This window comes from Lygodium microphyllum, chromosome 2 (genome assembly GCF_053477565.2).
Source record: "Lygodium microphyllum isolate KBCC chromosome 2, Lygodium_microphyllum_v1.1.10, whole genome shotgun sequence".
In the NCBI taxonomy this organism is placed as follows: Eukaryota; Viridiplantae; Streptophyta; class Polypodiopsida; order Schizaeales; family Lygodiaceae; genus Lygodium; species Lygodium microphyllum.
The window spans coordinates 120,026,351-120,053,064 of NC_141136.1; the positions used below are offsets into that span (position 1 = coordinate 120,026,351).

General features: G+C 45.4%; 1 protein-coding gene across 1 annotated transcript; it reads right to left on the reverse strand.

Moving 5' to 3' along the window:
- Positions 1-262: 262 nt before the first annotated feature.
- LOC148040245 (uncharacterized) lies at positions 263-4,940 on the reverse strand. Its single transcript, XM_087663454.1, has 5 exons — positions 4,515-4,940; positions 2,009-2,369; positions 1,188-1,617; positions 579-950; positions 263-443 (listed from the first exon to the last, which is right to left on the reverse strand). The coding sequence occupies exons 1-5, from the start codon at positions 4,938-4,940 to the stop codon at positions 263-265; spliced, it is 1,770 nt and encodes a 589-aa protein (XP_087519580.1).
- Between the last annotated feature and the right edge of the window lie 21,774 nt (positions 4,941-26,714).

The following is a 26,714-nucleotide window of genomic DNA, read 5'->3' on the forward strand; positions in this document are numbered from 1 at the left end:
AGCAACAGAGAGCAATTCACATATATGCAAAACCAGTGTCCCTACATGGTCGTCAATAACTACATCCCCGCAAAGAAAGCAATGCACATTACTGCACCTTTCGAAGAACATCCTTGTATACAATGTTTGTGGTCATATCCCCATCCTCTTCACCCAATAGCACTTTCACACCATGCGAAGATTTTACCCTTGAAAATGCAACATACAGCTGACCATGTGTAAATACTGGTACCTTTAGATAAAGCCCAACAATGAACAAAGTCTACCCCTGTGACTTGTTGATTGCCATAGAGAATGCCAATCGGATGGGAAACTGTCTCCACTTCATAGTAAATGGCAACTGTGTAGCATTCGAAACAAAAGTAATCTGGGGAATAAAAACTCGTTCGCCCACATTTGCCCCTGTTATTATCTGAGTATCTATCACTTTCCTATTGAAAGCTCTACATATCAATCGTGTACCATTACACATACCCCTTCCTAGATTTAGGTTTCTAAAAAGAATAATAGGTGCATTTATCTTCAGCAGCAATAAATGAGGAGGAAATCCACCTCCAAGGTCCAATGTATTTAAATACTCAATAGAGTACAAAAATGAGTTGTCGATCTCTGCAATTGAATCTACACTATAATACTGCCTGACCTCCCCTAGCATTAGTTGCAATGCACGATCATTCAAAGTAGCCACCTCTGTATTCCGCGAGGCAAGTATAGCCCGCTCACTAAAATACGACGTGTAGTCACCCACATTGGACACATCACTGTAGACACTATCAATCAGTGTTTCGATAGACTGCCCTTTTAATATCATGCCAGGTGGGACACACAACTTATCACAAATTTCGGTAACACCCACTCCATCCCCTGTTCCTTGAATCCAACAGATGAACCCATTGTCCACCACACTACCAGCTGTCGACACTTGCATATTGCCAGATAGCCTTAGCATCCTTATGTAATGCCACAAATCAGAGCAACACAATGCAGCATTAACAATATCCTCACGTGTTCCCTTTACCACAACTGGCAAGACCTGTCTAAAATCCCCCCCAAACAAAACAACTTTTCCACCAAATGGCTTATCACAACTCATAACATCTCTTAGAGTTCTATCAACCGCTTCGAAGGCATATCGATGGGTCATAGGAGCCTCATCCCACAAAATAAGGCTTGTTTGTCTCAATAACCGAGCAAGGTCACTTTGAACATGAATATTGCAAGTGGATCGATTATTTAATTCTACTGGGATTTTAAACTGCGAGTGAGCTGTATGACCACCTGGCAAAAGCAAGGCAGCAATGCCACATGATGCTGTTGCCAATGCTATGCGACCACCACTGTGCACCTTCGCAAGTAAACATTTGTATAGGAAAGTCTTCCCAGACCCACCAGGACCATCCAAAAAGAATACATCCCCAGTATCTGTATCAACAACATCCATGACTGCACCAAAGGCAATTCTTTGTCCTTCATTCAACATTCCCTCCATGGATTCAGAAACCCTATGTTGTTCTGATATGTTATATGCATATTCATCTTGCAAAAGAGGGTTAGCATGCAGTTGTGATTTTGGTTGAGGAGGTTCAGGCAACCCATCAAAATCACAGAGTCTTCGTCCTACATGACGTAAAAGGTCTTGCAGATGCAACAAAGCCATATTAGATGCCTCATGCTGCAGAACACCAAGAGAGGCGTGCACATGCTGTAGCTGAAATCTATACATGATATCCTCTACCATTGGCACCAAAAATCTTTCCCATAGATGGCCAGGCCGAGCTGGCTCACAAAAGACCAAAATTGCAACAAATAAAGTTCGGAGTTGAGCACCAATTTGCACAGAGGCAGCTTCTTCTAAGCACACAACATATTCATCATTGCTCTCCAACATGCCCCTTGCAATGTAAGCATCCCTAAAAGTATCATAGATCATACTATCAACAGTACGCAAATCTTCAAAAAAAGTACATTCCCGACACTGTTAAAAGCATCCGCAAATAGTAGAGCTCACCACAGGTAGGTGCCACAAAATACATCCGACCACATGTATTCCCCTGCTTCCGCTCACCACAGGTAGGTGCCACAAAATACATCCGACCACATGTATTCCCCTGCTTCCTTCTAGTCCACATCTTATGTCGTGCATTCCACACCCAATACACTAGAAAGTCCTGATAGTGAATAGTCCTAGCCTCTGGATGAATGCGGTTGCACACAAACCATTCAGTAAGAGTAGTTTTCTGGAGGTCTTTATTCCGCACAACATCTGGTATACTATCTGTATCCCGAAACACCACATAGTTCTCACCAGGTAAGTGTATCTGCAAACGTTGTATATCAGGCTTTTCATTGTGCAATGCATAATCATAGATCTACCAACACGCCTCAGAGGCAAAAACATATCATGCATCCAAATAACTTTGTATCTCGTCCACCTCGTGAGCATCGCCACCATTCCGGACTGAATCAACCCCAACAGAAAATTTGACGGTTGCACGATCATGCCTCTTGTACACATACTTATACAAATACTTAACAGTCGCAATTGTCGAGCACACCTCCATATTTATGTGTGCATTGTATTTCTTACTCAAGAATGGATTATATGGAACAATCCATTGATTATCAATAACATTACCATTTATGATCACAGAGTTTCCATCATCTCATCTTCGATAAATGGGATAGCCAGAACTATCAACCGTTGTCATGCCCACTAATTTTCGTGGGTAATCTTTAGTACATCTACCCTTGTCCATATAGGGACTCTTGGGGTTCAATCCTCTGCAAGGGCCATGAATGTTGCACTTTGAAATTGTCTCAAATAAGGCTAGAAACTTAACTCTATTGGGTAACTTAGCACAAACCAATCTATCGTAGTGACATGCTTCAGAAGGTTTGAAAGACGACTCTAAAATTAGCAAAGTATGAGAATGTGGTAGCCCCCTCTTTTGGAATTCAATCACAGTAACATAGCCTGCAACCTTTCCAAAGAGATCCTTCCGCAACAACGTATACATTAAATCAGCATGGTTTTTATGAAACATGCAAGCAGTCAAATCTGGATGGTCATAAGCACTTTGCCCAGGCAATAAAGCATTAGTTATCTCCAACCACTTTGGATTGCATATCATTGTTATAAAAAGGTCAGGTTTTCCCTTACATTGCACTATAGCCATGGCATCCTGATATAATTGATACATGTGCCTTGGCCCACCTATGAATGACGATGGCAAAACTATCTTCTTGCCAACAGAGGCACCAACAATCGACATTGTCCCATTATCGTTTTCCCCCACCATGTCTGCCGAGCCTTTGTAGGCCTCCGATCGTAACACTGATTGATTCTGGCGACACCAAGTTAACCTGCACTGCTCTATACTACAATAAGTATCAACAATAAATTGCTGCAATAGTCGACCAGCACGCAATATGCATGCCTCAGTATCTTCGCACAGTTGAAGACGAAATGCATAAAACTGCATCTGGGTAATACAATTTTTATTGGACAATTCATATATGTTAACAGGAACACTAACATTACTGTAGGGAACCTTTACATGCCAACCATAATCCCCCATAGGAAAAAGGAGGACATATAGCATTGGCGTATATGCCCTATGCAAGTTTGAAATAGCAACACATCGACCACCCCGAGTGTAAACATGAATATCCCGACGATCAAGAGTACCCTCGTCACCCTACCTTGGCATGATAGCTGCAACCTCAGTTGCTGCAGGAGCAGAGTATTGTTTACTGGTTCTTTGAATACCAAAAATACTCATTCTTAGTTTCTGCACGGGATTATTTTGCAATTGCAAACCCATTGACCTAAAAGCACGTGCTTATATGTTGTGTCGATGCATCATACATTGAAGCTCCCCTAGCAAGTTTGGTAATAAATCATGCATAACCCCCAGCCTATTAAGAAACTCATGCTCGATATCATAAACATAGAGTTGTGCAAATCTTGGCCTTTCTTGACGCTGCACATCAAGAAGCAAAGTACCTATACGGTGATAAACAGAGCCATGCACTCTAAAGGTGTAACCATTCTCGATAACAGGTAGCTCATCAACATTAGCTCCAAGTGATACAAATGCAAGAGCGGTGTTGTATGCTCGTATGTTGTTTTTATGAATATACTACTCTGAGGGTGCATACCATGCAACAAATCATGCAATGGCTGTGGTGGATGTTGCAATGGTGGCAACATTACTTTTCCATTTCGACAACAGTGTCTTCCAAACAAAATCGACCCTTGAACCCGAGTCTCGCATCTCCACAACTTAGTTGAATACCTTTCACACATCACACAAAGACTCCCCATGGAATGCACATCCGGCTCTTGAAATAGTAGTATTGACATTGCTGGGTGAACATCCGTTTTGCAGGCAAAGCATTTAAAATGGAGCACAATCCACCACTTTGGGGATCAAAAACAGCAATATTATGAACACGTGACTCATTAGCCACGAATTTTCCACATTGTGGTGATTTCCAAAATCTAAACCAACATGCTGTTCAACTGGCTCATTATCCCCATTTACAAATTCAACACGGCGAGACACACTCCCACAAACCACTCCACTAAGATTTCCCCCATGTTGGCACTTAGACATTGAACCATTATTAACGTGTGACTCGAAAGTCACATGATTAAGACCATTGCAACCACCCACTGATGGCAAAGCATTCGTCAAATCCACACCAAACTGTCGCAAGGCTTGAAATCCCCTAATGGTTCTATCCGGTGATGGCAAAACATTAGCCACATCTATACCAAACTGTGGCTGGCCTAGTTCACGATGACCACTAAGAATTTCCTCATGGAATGTCAGGTTTTCAATGTCTCTTCGAATGGATCTACCACGATCTAAAATCCCTTTCCGAGCCCTGAGTCTAGCAACCTGTCGTCGCTCATACCTTGTGGAAGTAAGCATGCCCGTACAAATACGCAACACATAGTCTCTGCCAGTTGCTTGATGCGAACACCCCATATTGATCAGTTGGCCACAAAACCTATTATCAACGTATAGACACATTTAATATTTAAATATCTAAATATTAAGATTAAATATCAAGACACAACCAGTACAGCCCAATCAATGTATCTGTCTACAAAGACGCTGCGCCTGCCCATTAGAGAGAGAGAGAGAGAGAGAGAGAGAGAGAGAGAGAGAGAGAGAGAGAGAGAGAGAGAGAGAGAGAGAGAGAGAGAGAGAGAGAGAGAGAGAGAGAGAGCCTGGTTGCTAAGATAGAAGTAACCTTGGTAATAAACACATGCACAATTAATCCATTTCAATTAATTAACAAAAGAAAGTAAACATGCAACCGCAGAAACGACTATCAATACACTTTATCAAAGGCATAGTTTGATTTAAAAAATAAATGTATTGTGTACATTCGATGTACACAATATATCAAATCTAAATATACCAACCATCATTGGACTATCAAATCTGCTCCATGTAAATATCAAGAAAGAGACATCACATCATACACACTCAATACATTTTACTCAAATACGCTTTGTTATATCAAAAGTGTTACACATCTTAGCAATTTCCACGTAGGCTTTACAAAAAAGAAGCAAATGTTATCATAAAAAGTGCTAGCCCATGCACTTTAAAATATGCAAGACAATCTGAACCTATAAGTTCCAACCTAAGCAATTCTTGCATTATACAAAGAGATCCTTCCGCAACACATACACATAGTCTCCTTAGATGCGACTGTTCATCTGACGGCTCAATTGTTGCAACAAAGCATTAAACCTACTAACATTCATTTGAAACTGCAAGAATGGCAACCGACAACCCCTCTGGTAGATCACAGGTTCGTGGTCATCTCCAAGCCCCCAAACCGAAGCCCACATATCGTTCACTAGCAGATTCATTAATCTGCTTGTCTCAGAAATAATTACTGAAAGTGCCCTTACTTCACCACCCAGATCAGTCGCGACACTTGCTGGAGAATACCCTGTGTGTGCTTTGTCTTGCACACAACACCATACAGACCTTTAGCCTATTCATGTAACTCCATTGAGTACATGGAAAGTGCACTATCTGTTGGAAACTGCGAGGAAGACGAGAGACGAGAGGAAAAGAGGAGAAAAGAGAGATATGAGACACCGGAAGTGGAACCCCAGAAGTGTGTCAACTGAGCACACATGATAGGAATATATAGAGAGGACCTGGGGTGCTATATATAGACAGATTATATATATAGACAGACTATATATAGCTAACACCCCCGCTCAAATAAAGGTCCCTTACTATGGATGAAAAAACCCTTAGGGGCTCAAGGGAAAAACCCACAGCTCTATATAGGCCTACCATTATATTAATATTCAAAATATAAAATTGCAAAGTTGAACTTATAAGAGCCTATTCATAGGCATCAAAGGAGCTACATCACTCAGGAGCTACATCACTCCTGAATTACAACAGCCTATTCAGAGGCATCAAAAGAGCTTTATCACTCCTAAATATACAACATGTAAAATAAGGATAAGAGACATCACTATAAAAGATAAAATCTCCAAGAAATTCCTTCAACTGAACTTGGGATGTAAGCAGTATATTTGTCACATCAAAACTTAAAGAAAAACGTTACAGTGACATTAGAACAACACAAGGTCTATAGAGACGATTCGCGACGCCGCTCTATAGACAAGACTATATATAGTGTTAGCTATATATAGTCTGTCTATATATAGCTAACACTATCAACACGCGTACATAAACTCGTCTGCATTTTCATAAACTCATTCATCTTGGCCTCAAGTTTTTTAAAGTCCGAAGCACCCAAAGTAGCCCTTGTGTTTCTTCGAATCTTTGTAGCTCTTGTACATTTAGCAACATGCATCTCTTGTCCCCTTGCCACCTCTTTCATTTTTCGCACATTCATTCTATTAGAGCTCATACGTTGGCTGCAATGAAACATATAAACAATCATCTCCAAAAATATAAATAGTAGCACTTTGATGCAATCACAATTAACAAAACTATCTTCCATACCCATACGAATAGCTCCAAGCTGGCAAGCGTCGAAGAGATGATGTAATTGTCGTTTTGTTTAATTCAACTGAATCTGTGAGAGCTTTCGCTCAACCGCCAAGACCCACGGACCGCTTATTGTTTCAAGTGTTCCAAGCCGAGCACTAATGGCTACCTCTCACATAGCCAATGCGCCATCCATAACTACGGGTGTAGTGAGCTTACCTCCATGCCGTTTGAGTTACCTCCTCTTCCGCGCACTCCGGTAGCTCCACGATCCAAGTGCAAGCTTCAAGCAAGCTCCATCCTCAAGCTCCACGCTCCAAGCTCCATCAGCACGAGCAAGAGAAGAGAAGAAAAGAGAAGAGAAGAAGAGAGGAGAAGTTGGAGAGCTTCTCCACCCCACGGTCCCTCACCCTCACACACTCACTCCCATACACTCTCACACTCCCTCTCTCAAGCACAAGCTCAAGCAAGCAAGAAGAAGAAGAAGAAGAAGACTCTTGTTGCCACACACCAAAGAATGAGCTCTTATTCACTTTTTGAACCTTATATATACAAACCCTAAAATCCCATGGGCACCCATCCCTTTTTTACATGACCGGTCATTGTGGCAAGGTCCTTTTTCCATTTCCCTCTTCTAGCCTTATGCCTCTAGCCTAGGCCCATCTAATATCTTACAATCGGCACAGGAGGGAGCCTGGCGCTCTTTTACAAGAGTTTTCCGATTTTTTTGAGGTGCCTTTTCATTTAAAGTTGCGCTTTTTGCCCTGGTTCATCTTTAGAGGCCGCCTGCATGTCTTTGCTCTTTTTCCATCTTCCTTTTGCTTTTTCCTTCATTTTTCCGCCATCTCGAGTTGGGGTTAACATTATTTTCCATCTTCCTTTTGCTTTTTCCTTCATTTTTCCACCATCTCGACTTGGGGTTAACATTACCCCCCTCCTAGACGGGTGCCTGCCCCATGGCACTTCGGCGTTGGGTTGGTGTAAGGGTGAGGGCCACATGTAAACTCAGGTGCTTGTGGAAGCTTAAGAATGATGTTTGTCGGAGCAGCTAACTAGATGTCATGGGTTGACGAGGGCCTCTGAAGTTGGTGGTTTGGTGCTTTTGGGGTGCCTGAAGGAGAAGGTGCGGTGCTCTACCTAAGGGGGGTGCTTTCTCAGGGTGTTGGTGCATTGTGCTCGTGCTAGTGGAATGGGGAGGTGGGTCTAACCGCACGCGAGCCTGGGTGATGTCCCACACTTGAGGACCCCATTTGTGCCAAGGGGGGTGCGGTGCCAGTGGCTTAGGGTGACAGGTCTAACTAGAGGTGAGTGTTACCTCCCTGGGTGTGTCCTGCCCTTGATGGGCCCTAAACGTGAAGTGGGGGAGCAAAAAGGGCTAGGGGGTTGGGTGTGGAGCCGGTCGGCCGAAGCCACACCTAACTTAAGAACCCCTAGGTGCAGTGATTGTGCATTTTGTGGTGATAAGTGTTTCTACAAGTGGGTGATGTTGACCAGTCAGTTTTTTTTTTTTTTTTTTTGTGGAATGAATGACAGCTAGGTCTAATCCTCTTCGACTGAATGAGGGGGGGAAGGAGGGCGGATGGATTTGCGCAAAAATTGTTGGCTTTGCATGTACCCTTTCAGGTTCATGCGGACGTGGAGAGAGGCGGTGGAAAGAAAGGGGTGATTACACCTAGTGAATTGGCTGTCACTCATGTCCTCTAGGAGAGCTAGGCAAAAGGAAGGTAGTAGGATAGCTCTCATCATTAAGCGTACCATAGCACAGCTATCAATAGTATTGGGATCAAAAAAGAGGGGAGGCAAGCCATTCTCCTGCAGTGCCGGATCTTGCTTGAGTAGGAGCTTAAGAAGCCTAAGGTAATTACACGTAGTTATGAAAGCGGGATTGGGACAGGAGGAGAATTCCGCGAGGAAGCGCGTCATGGAGTCGGTTAGGCTTCCTAAATCAAAAAGGAGGGCATCCTCGAAGGAGGTGTCATGCCTCCCATGGAGGGTGGCGATAAAATCCACGCCTACCCTACGAGGATACGCCATGAATGTGGGGTCATTTCTCTCGTAGGGTAGGGTGTTGCAAAATGCCATCTAGGCGAGCATGTTAATATTGCATATTCACCTTCTCCATAGGGGTTGGCAGTTGTAGCCCCTTATGGTGTGTGGCACTTCTTACACTTTGTCTTGCCAAAATTTTGCTTCTTCCATGCCCCACAGAGTGGGGGTCTTTGCCCTGTCGTCCAACCATTTTTGGCCCAGTCGGCTGCCAGCCGCGATCACCTCCTCCATTACTTTGATCGGCAGGACCCTTCTCAGGCTGTTAGGCATAAGGAGGCTGAAAGAGAAAGGGTCCTTTTCGATTTCCTACCGTTCCCAGACCACCAGCTCCACGTGGAATTGCATTGGGAGGTCATCGGGGCATGGTGGGAGGGATGGGGATGGTTGCATGACCGGCTTGGCCTGCAGTCTTTTCCTGGATTCTTTCACCAATTTTTTTCGTCGCTCCTTGAGCGTGGCTTGTCTGTCCAGGGGCAGGTCAAGTGGTTGCTGTTCCTGAATGTGCGGCGAGGGGGGTTGTGGGATCACATCTTCTTTGAATCAGCCCATGTCGAATTCGAGTTCGGTTTCCTCCCCCTGCCGGTTTTCCTATGGTGCTCTTTCTTCAAATCCTAGGGCATCCACTTCCTGGGGGTTAGGCCGGCTAGCAATAGGTATTTCCGTTGCTTGTCCAGGATCAGCCTAACCTCCGCAAGTTGGGGTGGCATTTTCAGTCCTGGATGTAGGGCTCTGCGTGCGATGCTGAGCTTCCTTTGTGCCACCTCCAACGACTCTCCCTCCTCTGGGCGGGTAGTGTCCATGATGGTGTCGAGGAAGGCTTTTTGTTGGGCACCGAAGGCCACTTGGGCGGCTTCTGCCTTGCTCTCTGCAATGATCTTTTCCTTTTCTACCAGAGCAAGGAGCCGTGCCAGTGTCTTCACCCTCTTTTCATTATGCACCGCCCACTCCTCTGCTCTCTTGTTCATTTCCTCCATTCTTTCCCCTTGCTTCAGGGTCAGTATCATGAGCCTTTGCTCTTGGTCCTCCGATTCCCTGATTAGCCTCTCCTGTTCTTCTTTTTCAGAGCTCCACTGATCGGTTAGGCATTCAATCTCTTTTTGCTGCTTCTCCATGTCCTTCTTTCTTTTCTCATCCTTGGCGTTGAGCTCAGCCATGAGCTCTTCAACTTTAGCAGTTTTTGCAATGAGCTCCTAGTATTGCATTATCAAGAGCTTATGTTCTCTTTGCATCTTCACCAGCTCCTGTGTTTCATTCTCGAGCTGCTGCCTCTAGTGCTCTTCTCTGTCATCCTTAGCCTTTATTTCTTGCTTGAGATCCACGATCTCCCTTTGCTGCATGGCTATCATCCTTGTTTTGTCAAGCTGGAAGGTGGCTATTGATTCCTTCTCAGCTGCCAACTCAGCCACAGCTATTTTTCGTTCCTCCTTAGCTCTCTCCAACTGCGAGAGTAGCTTGACTACGTATTCATCGTAATTAGCTGGCGGCATCATCGTTGTTTGGATGGGTGTTGTTGAGGCCTCCACCTTTTGTCGTTTAGGATCTTGCCTAGACTCTGCATCTGTGGCCGGCCGCTTTCGCCCTGTAGCTGTAGTTTCAGCGTCCCTTGGGCTATCTCCTTGTTAATGAAGTACTGCATCCATGCCACAAGATTTGATACGTCTGTACTGGTGGGGATGCTGGGGGTGATGGTGGTTGGCTCGATGGGAGGCACCAATAGAGTAGGAATTGGGTGCATTGGGGCTTTGCCCTTGCCCTCAGTGACGATGGGCGGCACAATCTCCGGCACTTGCGTGCTTGACCCAGGCCTTTCTTCTCTATGTGGGCTCAAACTCCCCAGTTCATTTGCTCTACTTTGTTGTTCTATGGACCGGCGTGTAGCTTCAGCCAGGTCCTCTTCCTCCTTCCTTCTTAGTTCTTCCTCTTCTTCATCAGCCTTTCTTCGCTTTCCACTTCTGCTTTTCTCTGCTCTTTCTTCTTTTTATCTTTTTCTTCATTTTCCTTTCTTTTTCTCTCCTCTGCCTCCTGCTTTGATGCCTTCTTAGCCTTCTGTAATTGCTCTTTTTTCTTTTTTTCTTCCTGCTTTTTCTTCTTCTCCCTCTCCTTGGCCTCCCTAAGGGACTCTCTCTTGGCCTTCTCTAAGTCCTCTTTCTCTTTCCTGCGGCCCTCGTCATCCTTTTTCTTCCTTTGAGTGTCCTTCTTTTTGGGTTTCTTGGTCGCCTTCCTGCTTTCCTATTCTTCCCCTTCTTCATCTGTTTCAGTTCTATCGGTAGATTCTTCTCTGTCCTGGTGAGGGCCATCCTATTGGGCGTTTCTCCTTCTCCCTCCTCTGCATTCTCCATCTCTCTTATTGCCTCTTGGATGAGCGCAGTCAAGACACCTCCATACCCGATGTAAGAGGCCTTGGATGAAGCTTTTTTCCTTTCCGTAGCTTTGGAGGCTGGAGACTCTCCACCTACTGGCACATTCCTAAAGCCAATGCTTTAGTTGCTTGGTCGATAATTTTTCGTACATACCTGTTCCAGTCAACTTCGTCCAAAGTGTGGGCCGCTATGTTCTCCAGCACAAGCACGTTGATTCGATGCATCAGGGAGTTGTAGCGCTGGCTGGAGAAGAGCACATGTACTAGCTTTGCTTGCAGCCTAGCTTCTGCATCGGGGATGTCTAGGATGCTGATGCTGTCATTGGTGAGCACCTCCTCCTTTTTCATTTTCAGCATAGCATAGACATTCCTCTTCTGTTTTCTCTCTGTCTTTGGCTCCAATTCCAACGCCTTCTCCACCAAGGCTGGGTCTAGACGGACCTGCACCTGCTTGGCACTTTCTCCTCTACCCACCATCACTGTGCCGCATTCTTGGTCTGGGTCGTATGATCTGAGGAACTCTACACACTTCAGGTGGTCCGGCTCCTATGAGAAATTTTCAAGGTACTTGTTGAGGTTACGATGCTCGACCACCCTCCTAGCTGCTTCCTCCCTAGCCACCACAACTTCTATGTTGCGGACGGTTTGAAACTTAAGCTGGTTGAAGGCACGGTTTTCTAGGTAGATGCGATATTGCTCTCTTTCCTCGTTTGTGAACGGGAGTCGGTGGGCGCGGTCTTGCTGCGACATCTTTTGTTCCTGTCATAAACCGTAATTTTCATTAGTGCTTGAGACATAATAATTTGCTGAAAAAGAAAAACTCTATGCTTTTGAATGAATTCATTAAGATCCAATGTAGATTTTCCTTTTCAGACTTTGACTTTTTGCCCTTTACTTCAAAATTTTCATGCCCTTTTCCTACCCCATCCGTTTTCCATAATATATGTCTATGTGCTTCATTGACTTTGATTTGATTTACTGATTCTGATTTGATTCACCTTACCCCCTCCCCTTCCACCTTGAGAAGAATCCTTCCTAGGATTTAGAGTCATAAGGTTAAGGGCTTTCGGCATGGGGGTGTAGGGGTTACTTGTGAAGGAGCCAAGTATAGAAATTGGGATTGTATTCCAAATGAGCTTCGCGGTCCAGGTCAAAGGGTTTAATCCCCACTTGGGTGATGTATGTGAGAACATCTGTTAGGAAGTCACCAAAGTTGACTTGGCTAGCAATGTGTAACTCTTCCTTGGTCCAACAAGCGGTCGAGGTAGGGATGTCCTTTGATGTGTTCTTCTATAGGACGGCCCTGAAGAGTGGTTAACACTCGATATGAGGTTGGTGCGACATATGTGGGGTCATACTCTGCTATTTTCATAGCGCGGCGCTGCTCAGCATTGGTCATTATTCGGCATCCTTCAACTTCCCATTGAAACCTAAGAGTATACCAATGCCTTAAGAACTGGGATTCCATCTTAGCAAGTCAACTTTGGCTAGCAAGTCCACCACGTCATCCCCTATTTCTTCAGCTAAATTAGCTGCTAGTGTGAGAAAGGATTTTCTCTCGTAGGAGGGCCTAAGGTCTGCGGGTGGTTGGGGTTTGGTAGGATTTGAGCCTTTGGCAACGAAAAGTTGCGATGGTGAGTGTTATTGAGCTTGCGATTGGATCACTGGGACTATGGCTGGGTTAGCAGCAGCCTCGAGTGACGGCTTGCTGCTTTTAGGATGGATTTGGGAAGTCGAATCGACTCTGGTGGGTGATGAGTCTTGTGACGGCGGTTGTCGCTTGGGTCGATAGGCTTGGGCGACTCTCTTGGGTTCACGCATGGATGAATTTGATGGTTGCAGGTCAGGGAAGCTCTGCGACTTGTGGTTTTGAGGTTTTACGGTTTTTGGGATGATCAAGCTTGAGGCTGGTGTATGAGTGGTGCCTTTGGCCGTGTGGGCCTTAGGTATCTATAGCCAAGCATTGCCCTCATAGTAGCCTTGTGCGTGCAAGAGGGCTTTGGGAACCCATCTTTGACTGATTACGCGTCTATTCCTGTAAACTGCGTTTGGGCCTCCTAGGTTTAGAGTTTCTGGTCTTATGAGGGTAGGAGCGTCGACTCCGAGGCGGCTGTTGCGAATATTTAGGCATCCATTGAAGCCGAGGCTGTGGGGCCTTAGCTTTGGCTGCTATGGGTTGCGGTCTATGAAATTCGTGGAGTGGCGGCCGCGCACTACCCCCCTCCTTAGACTTGACTACATATGTTTCTCTCGGTGGCTTTGTGGCCCAGGATGAGGTCGCGCAGCCCTTGCTGAAAGCTGTAACAATGCGAATGTTGCCTATTGCGAGGTGGATGCACTGTGACATGTAATCAACATTGCAGTGAGCCTGCTTTTTGAAAGTTCGCCCCAGCAGCGACTCCGTGCCCGCATCTTTAGTGTTTGGCAACACGTAAAAAATCAGTGGTACAATCGCAGACTTGATAGAGATGGCGGCTCTGCACTTGCCCAGAAGTGCGTGTGAGTGGACCCCATATGGGCTTAATTTGGTAGTGGTGGGTTGAAGCTGTGGTTTGCCAAGTTGGGTCCAATGATCGTGAGTTAAGACATTGCAGTCTGCTCCCTCGTCGATCAGGGGATTAAAAGCGCATGTTTGGTTGGCAGTGACCGTGATATGGAGGTATGCCAGCTCTACGGCTTCCTCATCCTCATCATCAATTTCAGTGATTGTGGCTACTCGTACTTTGACAGGCGGTTCTAACATCGGTGGCTCATGCAAAGGATTCGTAGGAGGGTAGTACTTCTTGATACGACTGCCATTGAAGAAGCCTATTCCTTCACCGTCGAGGGTCTCAAGTTCGACATTGCCTGTTCGGCTGATTGCACAAACTTTGAAGGATCCAAGACCTCTAAATTTTATTTTTTGCTTATGCCCCTTAACTGAGTAGAGGAGCACTAAGTCACCCTGTTCGAACTCGCACTGCTTGACGTGCTGGTCAAACCAGCTCTTGCGTCGGGCTTTTACAGATCAGCGCATGGGTGGCTAGAAGATGAGTCTCCGAGAGGCGTTCGAGTTCAACTAGGCGTTGTGTCCATGCCTCCTTCCCTTCCCATCATTCTTGAAGTGCTATTCTCAGGCTAGGAATGAAGAATTCTAATGGTAGAATCGCTTCTGTTCCATATGTTAGCCTAAAGGGGGTTTGACCGACAACCGTTTTATAAGTTGTGCGGTAAGCCCACAAAGCTGCCATCAGCTTGTTGTCCCAGTCGCTACGTGAAGCAGAGACAACTTTGGTTAGGACATTGACAAGAATCTTATTCGTCGATTCGGCCTGGCCGTTTGCCTGAGGGTAGTATGGTGAGGATTTGCAATGGATGATGAGGAAGGTGGACAGGAGATGCACGATCACTTCATTGATGAAGTGCGCGCCTTGATCACTGACCAGTTCGATGGGGCAGCCGAATCGTGAGATCACTTGCTCCCACAAGAACTTAGCAGTCATTCTAGCGTCGTTTTTTCGTGTTGCTCTCGCTTCTGTCCATTTCGTGAGGTAGTCCGTGGCTACAATGATGTACTTGGCCTGCGAATATTGTGCTGCAGGACTGATGAGTCCAATGAAGTCAATTCTCCATTTTTCGAAGGGTTGTCGAACAATAAATGGGGTTAATTCCATTTGATCCTTGCAAATCGGAACCTTCGTCCGCTGGCACTCGTCACAGTGCTTGACAGATCATACTGCATCGCGGAAAAGCATGGGCCACCACAGTTGAGGCTGCAGCACCTTTTGTGCTATCGTATCCCCGCTAAATTGCCCTCCAGCAATGCCACTGTGTGCCTCTGAGAGCACATCGTGCATCTCATGCTCGCAAACACATCTACGTAGCAATCCATCTTTCCCCAGCCTATAGAGTTGGCGTGCAATCAGCTGATAGGGCTGGATCTTAAGGATTAATCGCCTAAGTCGGGCTTTTTCTATCGGTCAGTCAGGCAGTCCGTGCTCAAGCACCTGGACTATGTCATCTGCCCAATATGGCATTAGATCAGCCTTAAATAGATCTCTTTCGTTGAAAATGTTAAACAGATGGGCGTCGAGTAATTCATCAACAACACCTTGTCCAGTGGCTTCTCCAGTGGGAATGCGTGACATGTGATCAGCCATGTAATGCTATTTTCCCATTCGTACCACCACGGAGAAGTCAAACTCTAAAAGCAGAAGGAGCCATTAAGCTATGTGTCTTGTAGCGCAAGGTTTGTTTACTAGATAGAGCAAGGCTTGATGGTCCACGAAGAAGGTAAAGGGCGTGGCCAAAAGATAATGCCGGAATTTCTTCACAGTGAATACCATGGCTAATCCCTCTCTTTTCGTCATCGAGTAGTTCATTTCCATCTCAGTGAGTTGTCTGCTAGCAAAGCTCACTGGATAGTCTAAATTGTGTTAGCCAGGTTGGCATAACACTGCCCCCACGGCAGACTTAGAAGCATCGATATGCACGTGGAATGTAATGGTCCAATCTGGGGCTCGTAGGATTGGTGCTGTGGTTAGAGCCTTCTTCAACTCTTCGTATGCCCGTTGACATGCTTCGGTCCATTCGAAGAAAATAAGCAGCTTGTACAGGGGTCAGCGATCAATGCATAATTCAGTACAAACCGCCGATAGTATCCAGTATGGCCTAGGAAGCATTGAACTCCCTTGCAGTTGTTTGGGGATGGAAGGTCAACAATAACCCTGACCTTTGAGAGGTCAGTGGCAATGCCATTCTTTGACACCACATGCCCTAGGATGCATCCATGCTTCACCCAAAACTGGCACTTTAGGGGATTCAAGGAGAGACGATATAAGCGACACTGCTCGAAGGCTGCTCGGAGTTTGTCTAGGTGTTCGATCTAGGTCGAGTGGACATAGAGGTCATCGACAAAGACTTCTAACTCCTTGTGAAGCATGTCCGTAAAGATGGTGCACATGAGGCATTGGAAAGTGACGGGGGCATTAGTCAACTCGAAGGGCATGACTATGTAAGCAAAGACGCCCCACTCAGTGGCAAAGGCCGTCTCCGCAAGATGCACTTGCACTTGGTTGTACCCTGAGAAGCCGTCCAGAAAACTGTAGGCTTCCTTGCCTGCCACTCTCTCAAGCATGTGCTCGGTGTACGGCAACGGATAGTTGCCCCTCTTGATAGCAGCGTTCACCTTCTTGTAATTGACGTACACTCAGAATTTTCCATTCTTCTTCATCACGATGACTATGGGCGATACCCAGTCTGTGTGCTCAATTTTGTAAATGAATCCCGCTCTCATCAGCATATCAATCTCTTCTTTGACAGCATGAGCGTGTTTTGGATTCATAGGGTACGATCGCTGCTTGACCGGCATTACGTGTGGCGTCATGGGTATGTTGTGAGTCACAACACTCAGATCTACCCCCTTAAGCTCTTCTAAGGACCAGGCGAACACATCTATGTACTCTCGCAAGAGAGCGACAAGACTCGTTTCTTCTTCATTAGTCAAGTCATCGGTAACGAAGACTGGTCGGGGTGTTTCCCCTTCCTGGGCTAGGTCCACCTCTTTGACCTTGGCTGGTCACTCGATTGGTTCGCTCGTATGCGCTTGACGTTTGGTACCTAATAGAACTAGCACCCTATCCCCTTTTTTGAATTTTGTAAATCGTTTAGGGAGGTCCTGCGGTTTTCACTGTTCTTCCATTCATGTATCCCTGGGTTGTTTTGACTTTTCTTGCCTTAATCGTCCGCGCCTTAGGTGGACAGGCAGGTCCCCCTTGGTGCGTCTAGTTGTGGGCGGCCTAGGGATTTCTGGATCACTATCCGAACTAACCTCCCATTCAGAGTCGAACCCTCCGTCTTCGCTAGAAGAGGTGGTCTCCCCTGGTGGGCATAGTTCAGATGGTGATTTAGTCCTAAATACTGATGTCATTCCTGGCTGGGCTAGGCCTGCTTGCTCAAGGTCTATGGCTCCTATGTGTTCCAACCAGGCGCGATCACATTCCACGTGCATGACTCCTCGCTCCATCCTAAAGATACTCTTTTTTTGCAGCTTGCAGTCTGCGCGTATTTACTCTATTTCTTGTCCTTTAGTGTCATATTCCACGGTGTCTACCTCACCCTCACTTTCATCACTGAAGGATTGGCAGTCTTCATATTCGTCATTAGAATTCTCTTCATCATACTGCTCGTCATCTCCTAGGGCTTGGTATATCTCTGGTCGTTGGTCGGGAACCAGTACCCAGTTATACATGAGGTTTAAGTCATGCACTCTGGTCCATTGCCACTTGGATTCATCTAAGAGATCCTGGAGTGGTTTGAAATTTGCAGCTGGATTGCCAGCTAGCTTGTCTGTTAGGTATTCCAGTATCTCCTGGAGTTCCCTTTTGTTGGTTGGGACTTGGAAGTTGATAGGCTTTGGTTTCCCACGAAGGCTTCCTGCCATCATGCAGACTGGTATGGAGGGTGTGTCGTTAGCCTTGCTGATTGTTTTGATGGCTTGCTCATACGCCTCGTGATCAGAGAATGGCAGGTTGATTGTAGCAAGGACATGCATCCAATCCCGCTCGTCCTCTGGGTATGGGATATACTTGGTCAAGGGCCCATAGGACTTCTTGACCTGAGCATTGTCAAGATTGTGGGAGAGAAGGAAGGAGTCTCGCTTGAAGCTTTCTTGCTTGCACAATGGGGGAAGACACACAAGGGTGGAGGCTGAAAACAGTTTTTCTCTTCTTAGTTGTGTAAGCCAAAAGAACTCAAGTACAAAGAAATAGAAGAACCCTAGATATGGGTCTCAAAACCAAACTCAACTAACTAAGGTGGCATACTAACTGAGCCATGAACTAGAGTAGATAAGGATAGCTATCATGTAGCTATTATTCAGGGGCGGTGTACCAACCGCATATGCAACTGACAAGTCGGTGACATAAATACACAACGGTCACCCTGGCGTATCACGAGTGGAGCTCGATATCTCAACACTCCCCCTCGAGCTCAATCCCAATTCCTGCACACCAAGCAGGTCTCTGAACTTGCGCAGCTTCTCTGCACCCAATGCCTTCGTGAATATGTCAGCTACCTGATCCTCTGTGCTGACATAAACTAGATCAATAAGACCTAGTAAAACCCTCTCTCGCACATAGTGATAATGCACCTCAATGTGCTTTGTTCTAGCATGATAGACTGGGTTATTTGCCAAGTGTATACTACTCATGTTGTCACAATAAATGACAACTGGTCCATCTGTAGACTGATGCATATCATAAAGTAGCTTATGCAACCAAGCTACCTCACATGCAGCCATTGCTGCACCCCTGTACTCAGCCTCTGTGCTCGACAAGGCAACTGTAGGCTGTTTCTTGCTGCTCCAAGTGACTGCAGCACTCCCAAAAGAGAACACATATCCACTGGTAGATCGTCTATCAGAAATACTACCAGCCCAATCAGCATCAGTGTATCCATGCAGCTGTATCTGAACCCCAGTCTCATAAAATAGTCCATACTGCAATGTGGACTTCACATACCTGAGTATGCGTCTAGCCGCATCCAAATGTGATTTCCTTGGAGCCTGCATAAACTGACTTACCAATCCAACAGCATAGCTCAAATCTGGCCTGGTAATAGTCATATAAATCAAGCTTCCTACTATGCGTCTGTACATAGTAGGGTCTTCCAGAAGCTCACCTGCATCTGCGCTCAGCTTCACATTCTGCTCCAAAGGAACTGAAATAGGCTTACAGCCTGTCATTCCATATTTGGACAGCATGTCCAATCCATACTGCCTCTGCAAGAGCTGTATCCCACTTGGTGATCTAATCACCTCAATGCCCAAGAAATAACGCAGCTCTCCCAAATCCTTCATCTCAAACTTCTGCTTCAATAGCATTTTCACATGAAGGATATCTTCATCACTGTCACCTGTCATAATCAAATCATCAACATAAATGACAAGTAGCATAATACCTTTCTCTGTTTTTCTCACATAAAGTGAGAAATCTGCCTTGGAAATCTGAAAGCCAATAGTGACAAGATACTATCCTATCTTGTCAGACCATGCTCTAGGTGCTTGCTTCAAGCCATACAAGGCTTTCTTCAACCTGCAAACAAACTCAGGATGAACAGCATGCACATAACCTGGTGGCTGCTCCATATATACCTCTTCTTGCAAATCACCATGCAAGAAGGCATTCTTTACATCCATCTGATGTAAAGACCATCCCTTTGATGCAGCCATAGCAATGACTGCTCTTACGGTTGCCATCCTTGCAACCGGACTGAATGTTTCTTCATAGTCAATGCCATATGTTTGTGCATACCCCTTGACTACTAATCTTGCCTTGTATCTGTTCACAGAACCATCTGCATTGTGCTTCACCTTATAAACCCACTTACAGCCAATTGCATTCTTACCTTTAGGCAAAGGTACTAACTCCCATGTAGCATTTGCTTCCAAGGCATCCATTTCTTCATCCATGGCTTTCTCCCATTTTTCTTTTCCCATGGCTTGCTCAAAAGATGTGGGTTCTGGTTCCTGTATCACTTTGACCATATATGCATAGTGAATGGCTGTAAATCCATCATATTTCAGCCTATCCACAGGATACCTAGCTCTCGTAGACCTGCGCAAAGTAGGTTCACTCCCAGGTGCTCTCAAAACATCCCTGGTCTTCCTTACTCCAGGTGTAACAATAGAAGGAATACCCAACTCATCATCAATGCTCTGTTCTGAGCCACTGGATTCACCATCCACATAAGAGTGACCTGCATTCACATCAAACATGGGCTGATCAACCTTCTCTTTTCCTTTTCGTGATACCTGCATACCACTATCTGCATTGCTTTGAGAAGATTCTCCTGATCTCAATCTGCCTGTCCATGGCGAAGAATGTGAACCACTGCTAGAGGACGCTCCAGGTCCACTAATATTTTGTGACTGCTGTTGTGAATTCTGTGCAGCATTACCATTTTGTGCATCTACATCATCAATCACATTTACTGGTTTATACCAGCTACTCATCTCATCAAAAACAACATCTCTGCTCACTGTAAACTTACGAGTAGAAGGGTTATAGCATCTATACCCTTTTTGCTGCAGAGAGTAACCAATAAAGATGCACTTCTCAGCTTTTGGATCCAACTTGGATCTCAGCTCATCTGGCACATGTACATAGGCAATGCAACCAAAAATTTTCAAATGAGAAATATCTGGTTTCCTACCAGTATACCTCTCCTCTGGAGTCATTCCATGTATTGCTGCAGTGGGAGTCCTGTTCATTATGTAGACTGCTGTAGCAACTGCTTCAGCCCAATAAAAATCTGGCAAGTCTTTTTCATTGAGCATGGCACGAGATACCTCTCCAATATGCCTGTTTTTCCTTTCTGCAATTCCATTTTGTTGTGGGGTATAACTGCATGAATATTGCTGCTTTATGCCATGCTCCTGCAAGAACTTTGCAAACTCATTTGAGAGGTACTCTCCCCCTCCATCTGACCTTAGGCATTTTATTTGCAGACCTGTTTCTTTTTCAGCCATAGCTTTAAGGGTTTTGAAATGCCCAAAAACTTCACTTTTCTTTTTCATAAAATACACCCAAACTTTTCTGCTATAGTCATCAATAAAAGTGACAAAATAATGACAGCCTCCAAGAGATGCAGCTTTAGTAGTCCACACATCAGAGTGGATTAATTCCAATGGCTTCTCACTCTCTTGAACATGTCTAGGAAATGGTTTCCTTGCCTGTTTTCCAAACTGACAGGCTTCACATACCTTATGCATTTCTGCAACCTTGAATTTTGGCAATCCTGCAACAATATTTTGGGCCTGCATTGATTTAAGTCGCTGTACATTAACATGACCAATGCGTTTATGCCAGATATCAATATCTGCAACTACACCGGTCCCATGTGCAAACATTGCTGCACTCAATTCAGACATGTCTGCATCCAACGTAAACATTCTGCCCTTCTTCTTTCCTTTTGCTATCAAGCGACCTTTATTTTTCATATCCTCAACAAAGCATCCATGAGGATTAAATCTGACCTGCAAGCCCTGCTCAACCATTTGACCGACAGAAACCAGATTCTTGGTGATATTCGGGACATGAAATACATCGGACAGGTATTTCTTTTTCCCATCCTGCATAGACAAGGGAATCTTTCCAATCTGCACAATAGGATGTGCAGTATCATCACCAGTCTCCACAAATCCTGGTTTTTCCATTTTCCTTGCATCCTCCATCCATTCTGCATGACCTGTCATGTGGTTTGATGCACCTGAGTCAACATACCATACATCATTGCTTTCTTCTGCACTTGTCACAGAATTGTTCATGTGCTGCACCATAAACAGATGCTCATTTCTGTCATCACCCTGTCTACTAGAGGATGCATAATTTCCTTGTTGCAGTTTTCCATTCATGATGTCATTCTGCTTTTTATAGCAGTCTTTAGCCATATGACCCATTTTACCACAGTAGTAGCATTCGACATTACTGTTTGCATTTTGGCCTCTTTGCCATCCACCACGACCTCTTTGGCTCCCCCTGCCTCTAGAGTTACCACGTCCTCCTCCATAGGACTGGTTTTCTTGAGTTTGCTGCATATTTTGATTTCTGCCACGGCCTCCAAATCGGCCTCCTCTACCTCTGCCTCTACCTCTTCCAGCATTTGAGTAGAAGACAGCTTCTTTTGAAGTTCCTCCTGAAGAAGATGCACCACCATTTCTCCGCTCCTCAGAAATTAGAAGAGCAATCAACTCCTCAAAATCAGGAAATCTTTCACGGACGGAAATGGATGTTCGGAACTGTGCATAATCCTTTCCTAGACCATTCAAGGTCACGGAAACTAAATCATCATCTTCCACTGGCGACCCAATGGAAGCAAGTGCATCTGCAATCTTCTTCACCTTCATGTGGTAGTCGTTGATGCTCATACTTTCTCTTTGCACATTATGCAACTCTTGCTTGAGCTGCATTTTCCTGGCTTGCGTATTTGTGCTATACATTTTTGACAAAGTATCCCATGCCTCCTTTGGCGTACTTGCATCCTGAATATGCACAATCATAGAGTCTGAAATACTGATAGACAGCCAGTACATAACTTTCCTGGCTCTCTCATGCCATGATTTGAATGCCTGCATTTGCTGTTGATTGGGAACATCAGGAAGAACTGGTTCTTCTTCATTTCCTGCAACAAATTCCCAATATCCTTTTCCCATAAGGAAATTCGTCATTCTAAACTTCCATGCCTGGAAGTTGTTCTTGTCAAGCTTTTCAGTGACAATCTGTGAAAGAGAATCAGATGCCATTACAGAATACTGCAAAAAATTCTGTCACTGCAAAAAACACAGCTTCACCCTCACAAGGGCAAATCTGCAAAACTGGCGAAAGTGGTATTTGACCACACAGTCACTTCCTAGTGACGATTTTGCATAAACAGGAACCAATGATGATTCTGAAACTCCCAATGTCTCTGCGCACAAGCATACGATGCAATTTCTACAGTAACTTTTCACCGACCTGTAGAACAGTGGTCGCACAGCATAAAATAGGGTCTTTTCCTGAGTGCGTGCAGAAAACTTCCGCCTTCAAAACAGGCCCCGAAATGGCCTCAAATCAAAAAAACAAGGTCGCCAAGAGCTAAAGCTCTCTCCCGCAGCATATACTGCCCTCTTGCTTCACCGCAAAGGGCGTCTCAACCTGAGACAATGCACTCTTGCAATTTCCGGCTGTGCTACCTGCAGAGATCTGCTCCCAAAACAGAAAATGAAAGCAACACTGCTCCTCTTACCAGAACACCGCGAGCTTGGCTTGCTTTCTTGAGCTCCTTACCACGAACAAGGCTCTGATACCATGTCAAGATTGTGGGAGAGAAGGAAGGAGTCTCGCTTGAAGCTTTCTTGCTTGCACAATGGGGGAAGACACACAAGGGTGGAGGCTGAAAACAGTTTTTCTCTTCTTAGTTGTGTAAGCCAAAAGAACTCAAGTACAAAGAAATAGAAGAACCCTAGATATGGGTCTCAAAACCAAACTCAACTAACTAAGGTGGCATACTAACTGAGCCATGAACTAGAGTAGATAAGGATAGCTATCATGTAGCTATTATTCAGGGGCGGTGTACCAACCGCATATGCAACTGACAAGTCGGTGACATAAATACACAACGGTCACCCTGGCGTATCACGAGTGGAGCTCGATATCTCAACAAGCATTACCCTTGAGCATAGCAGAGATGGCATCTAAGTCGACTGGTGAGGTCTTCCAGGTGTCCATCTCCACTCTCACGGCGTCCGTCCTATTGCCAAGGAAGATCAAGCCGTTACCCCAATCTTCGATAACTCTAGCGTTGCGCATCCAGGGTCGGCCTAATAGGATGTCGTAGTCCACTCCCTTCATGACTATAAAGTCAACAGAGAACTGGACACCTGCGATCTTCACTGGCCAATTCTTAAGCACCCCGAATGGCTTGACTCTCATACCATTTGCTAGTGTGATATTAATCTAGCAGTCTCAACATGTGGGTTTCCCCAAGTCTGAAGCACTGTGTGGCTAAGCACACTAACCCCAGCTCCCGTGTCCACGATTCCCTTTCTCATTGTATCGCCTAGGGCTAAAATCGGTAAGACCGCATGCATCTCAGAACCTTCCTAGAAGGCATTGACGTGCAAGGATTTAGGCATAGAGTGCAGCGTCAAACTCGGTATTTGCATCTCTGCATCATGGTCATGAGGGTCTGCAGTGACCTGCTCTTGTGACCCTTCGACCCACTGCTTAAGATCTTGCCATAGGGTGGGGTGCTGCCTAAGCAGATCTCCTAGGCTAAGTGTTACAGGGGTAGTCACCAACGTGGTCAGGAGATCGTTGGGTGTTCGTCTCTCTCCTAACCTGGATCGTCCTGATCAGTGGCCGTGATTGAACCGCGGCCCTGCAGTGTCGAGGCTTGGCCTTAGCGGCACTGCTTGTGGTGCAGTTGCTTCTCCCGAATTTGGTTGTGGAGGTGAGGTTAGTGTACTTATGCTGAAGAGATCATCGATCTCGTCCTCTATGATGGGCTCAGCGTCTTTTAGATGCTCTTGGGCTTCCTTCACCCATTCCTTCACCTTTTCTATGGCCTCTAATTGTCGCTTCGGATGCAGGTATTCCCCTACCTTAGCACTTCCCTTTGCGGTCGTCTTAGGGGCTGAAGTCTCTGCCTCTGCATCAGAGACATTCTTTCCAGCAGGCAGAGTTGTAGCACTCTCCATTTTTAGGGTGATTTTAGCTTCCAACCTCTTCCTCCTCCGTCTACGGCTCTTCTTTCCTATCAAGGCTGCATCGAGATTGCTCGGTCCTGGCAGAGAGATGCCGGCCTGCTTCGTTTGGGCACGGGTCATGATCCGCAATGGGATAGGCGTGGCCTCCCCATCGAGATTCTCGATACCAAATAGCCCCAATGGGACAGATAGCACGTTGGCTGAGCTAGAAGACGGCTTTCGCTTTGGGCATTCGACGAAGAGATGGGTGATTCCGCACTCAGCACACCTTCTAGAACCTCTGTTCTGCGATCCACCTCTTCCTCTAAAGCTCCCCCTGCCTCTAAAGTTACCAGACCTCCTGAAACCTGCATATCGCCAAATTGATGATTCAATCTATTTTGCTGATTGTCACTACCACGTCCTGTACCATGGCCTCTTGAAGAGAACTTGCCACGTCCCCTTCCTGAACTAGAGTAGAAAGCTTGGACCTGTTCACCACTTCTTTCAGATGTCTCACTCTGCATGTTGATCTCTTCAGTGATCATAAGGGAGACCAACTCATCGAAATCTGGAAATGGCTTTCTGACATATACGAAAGTTACAAAAGACTTCCAAGCCTTTTCATTGTTAAGTCCACCCAAGGTAGACGACACCAAATCATCATCATTGGGCATTGCATCAATCGCTGCCAATGCATATACAATGCTTCTTACCTTCAGTGCGTACTCATTGATAGACATCTTCCCTTTCTTTAATGTATTCAACTCTTGCTTGAGTTGAATCTTTCGTGCCTTTGTATTTACAAAAAACATACTTTCAAGTATGGTCCAAATATGGTCCAAGCTGCATATGAATTCTTTGCATTTCTGATATGTCCCAGCATATTATTGTCAATTACTGCTGACAGCCAATACATGACCTTCTTGTCTTTTGCATTCCATTCCTTCTGTGCCTTTGTCTCTTCTGCCGTTGGAGGATCACTCACCTCCGGCTCCTTTTCTTCACCTGAAACAAACTCGTAGAGGCCTTTTCCAATAAGGAAGTTCGTGACACGGAACTTCCATGAAGGGTAATTGTTCTTGTCGAGCTTCTCAATGATGGGGCTTCCACTGTTCTCTGCCATTATCACAAAATTAATACCAACAGCAAGCAAATCTTCTGCAACCCTCGACCTGTAGTGCACATCAATACTCCAGACAGCCTTTTTCACTGTTTGCTCAACAATACATGCAATCTGCAACCTGTTTGTGCAGATAAACCTTGTGTTTACTCACTGGTAAACACCTTTGAACTTATAGATCTGAAATTTGTAACCTACACACCCACTTTCGGTCAATACAGTCGAAGTCAGTGTACCCTGAAACTGCTATCCGCAACCTTGCGGCTCTAAAACGGGCCCTGAAACGGCCTCAAATGCCCAAAATAACTACGGGAAAGCCCTAAAGGGCCTATCTACAGACTACACAGCGCTCTTCGTGCACACCAAATCTCACTGCAATCTGAGATTTTTGCTCTGTCTGCTTCCGGTGCCTCCATAGGTACTATCCAAGAGAAAGAGTGGAAGGATGGGAGAGCTTCTTACCCGTGGCTTGCTTGCTCGAACCTTGCTTCTTCTCCTTTGCTTCAGCCTTCGAAATCAGCCTCTCTCAGTGGTGCGGCTCTGATACCATGTCAAGAATCGCGTGGTGGGGGGACTTGCTCAAGATGCTACGCCGAACACACACAAAATACACAAGGAGAAGCTCACTCAAGAGACAAGAAGAGAGATGGAGGCCAAAAACGTTTTCTTGCTGATTTCTTCTTCTTCTTCCACACTCTTTACAATACACAAAGTATAGATAAGATACAACATAAAAGGAAAGTGGCCTACTAAGTCAAACAATGCATAACCGACTACACTAATCGACTGGCGTTATAACTATGCCAGCTGTAAATAGGTATAACAACCTGAATATAATAAGTAATGAGTCAGGCAAGCACCAAGAAGAGCTCGAGCAATCGGAAGCCAAGCTCTGATACCAGTTGAAAGGGATGAGAGGGATGAGAGGATCGAAAGACCATGCACGAGCTATAGCGGAGAGTAAGAGCAAAAAAA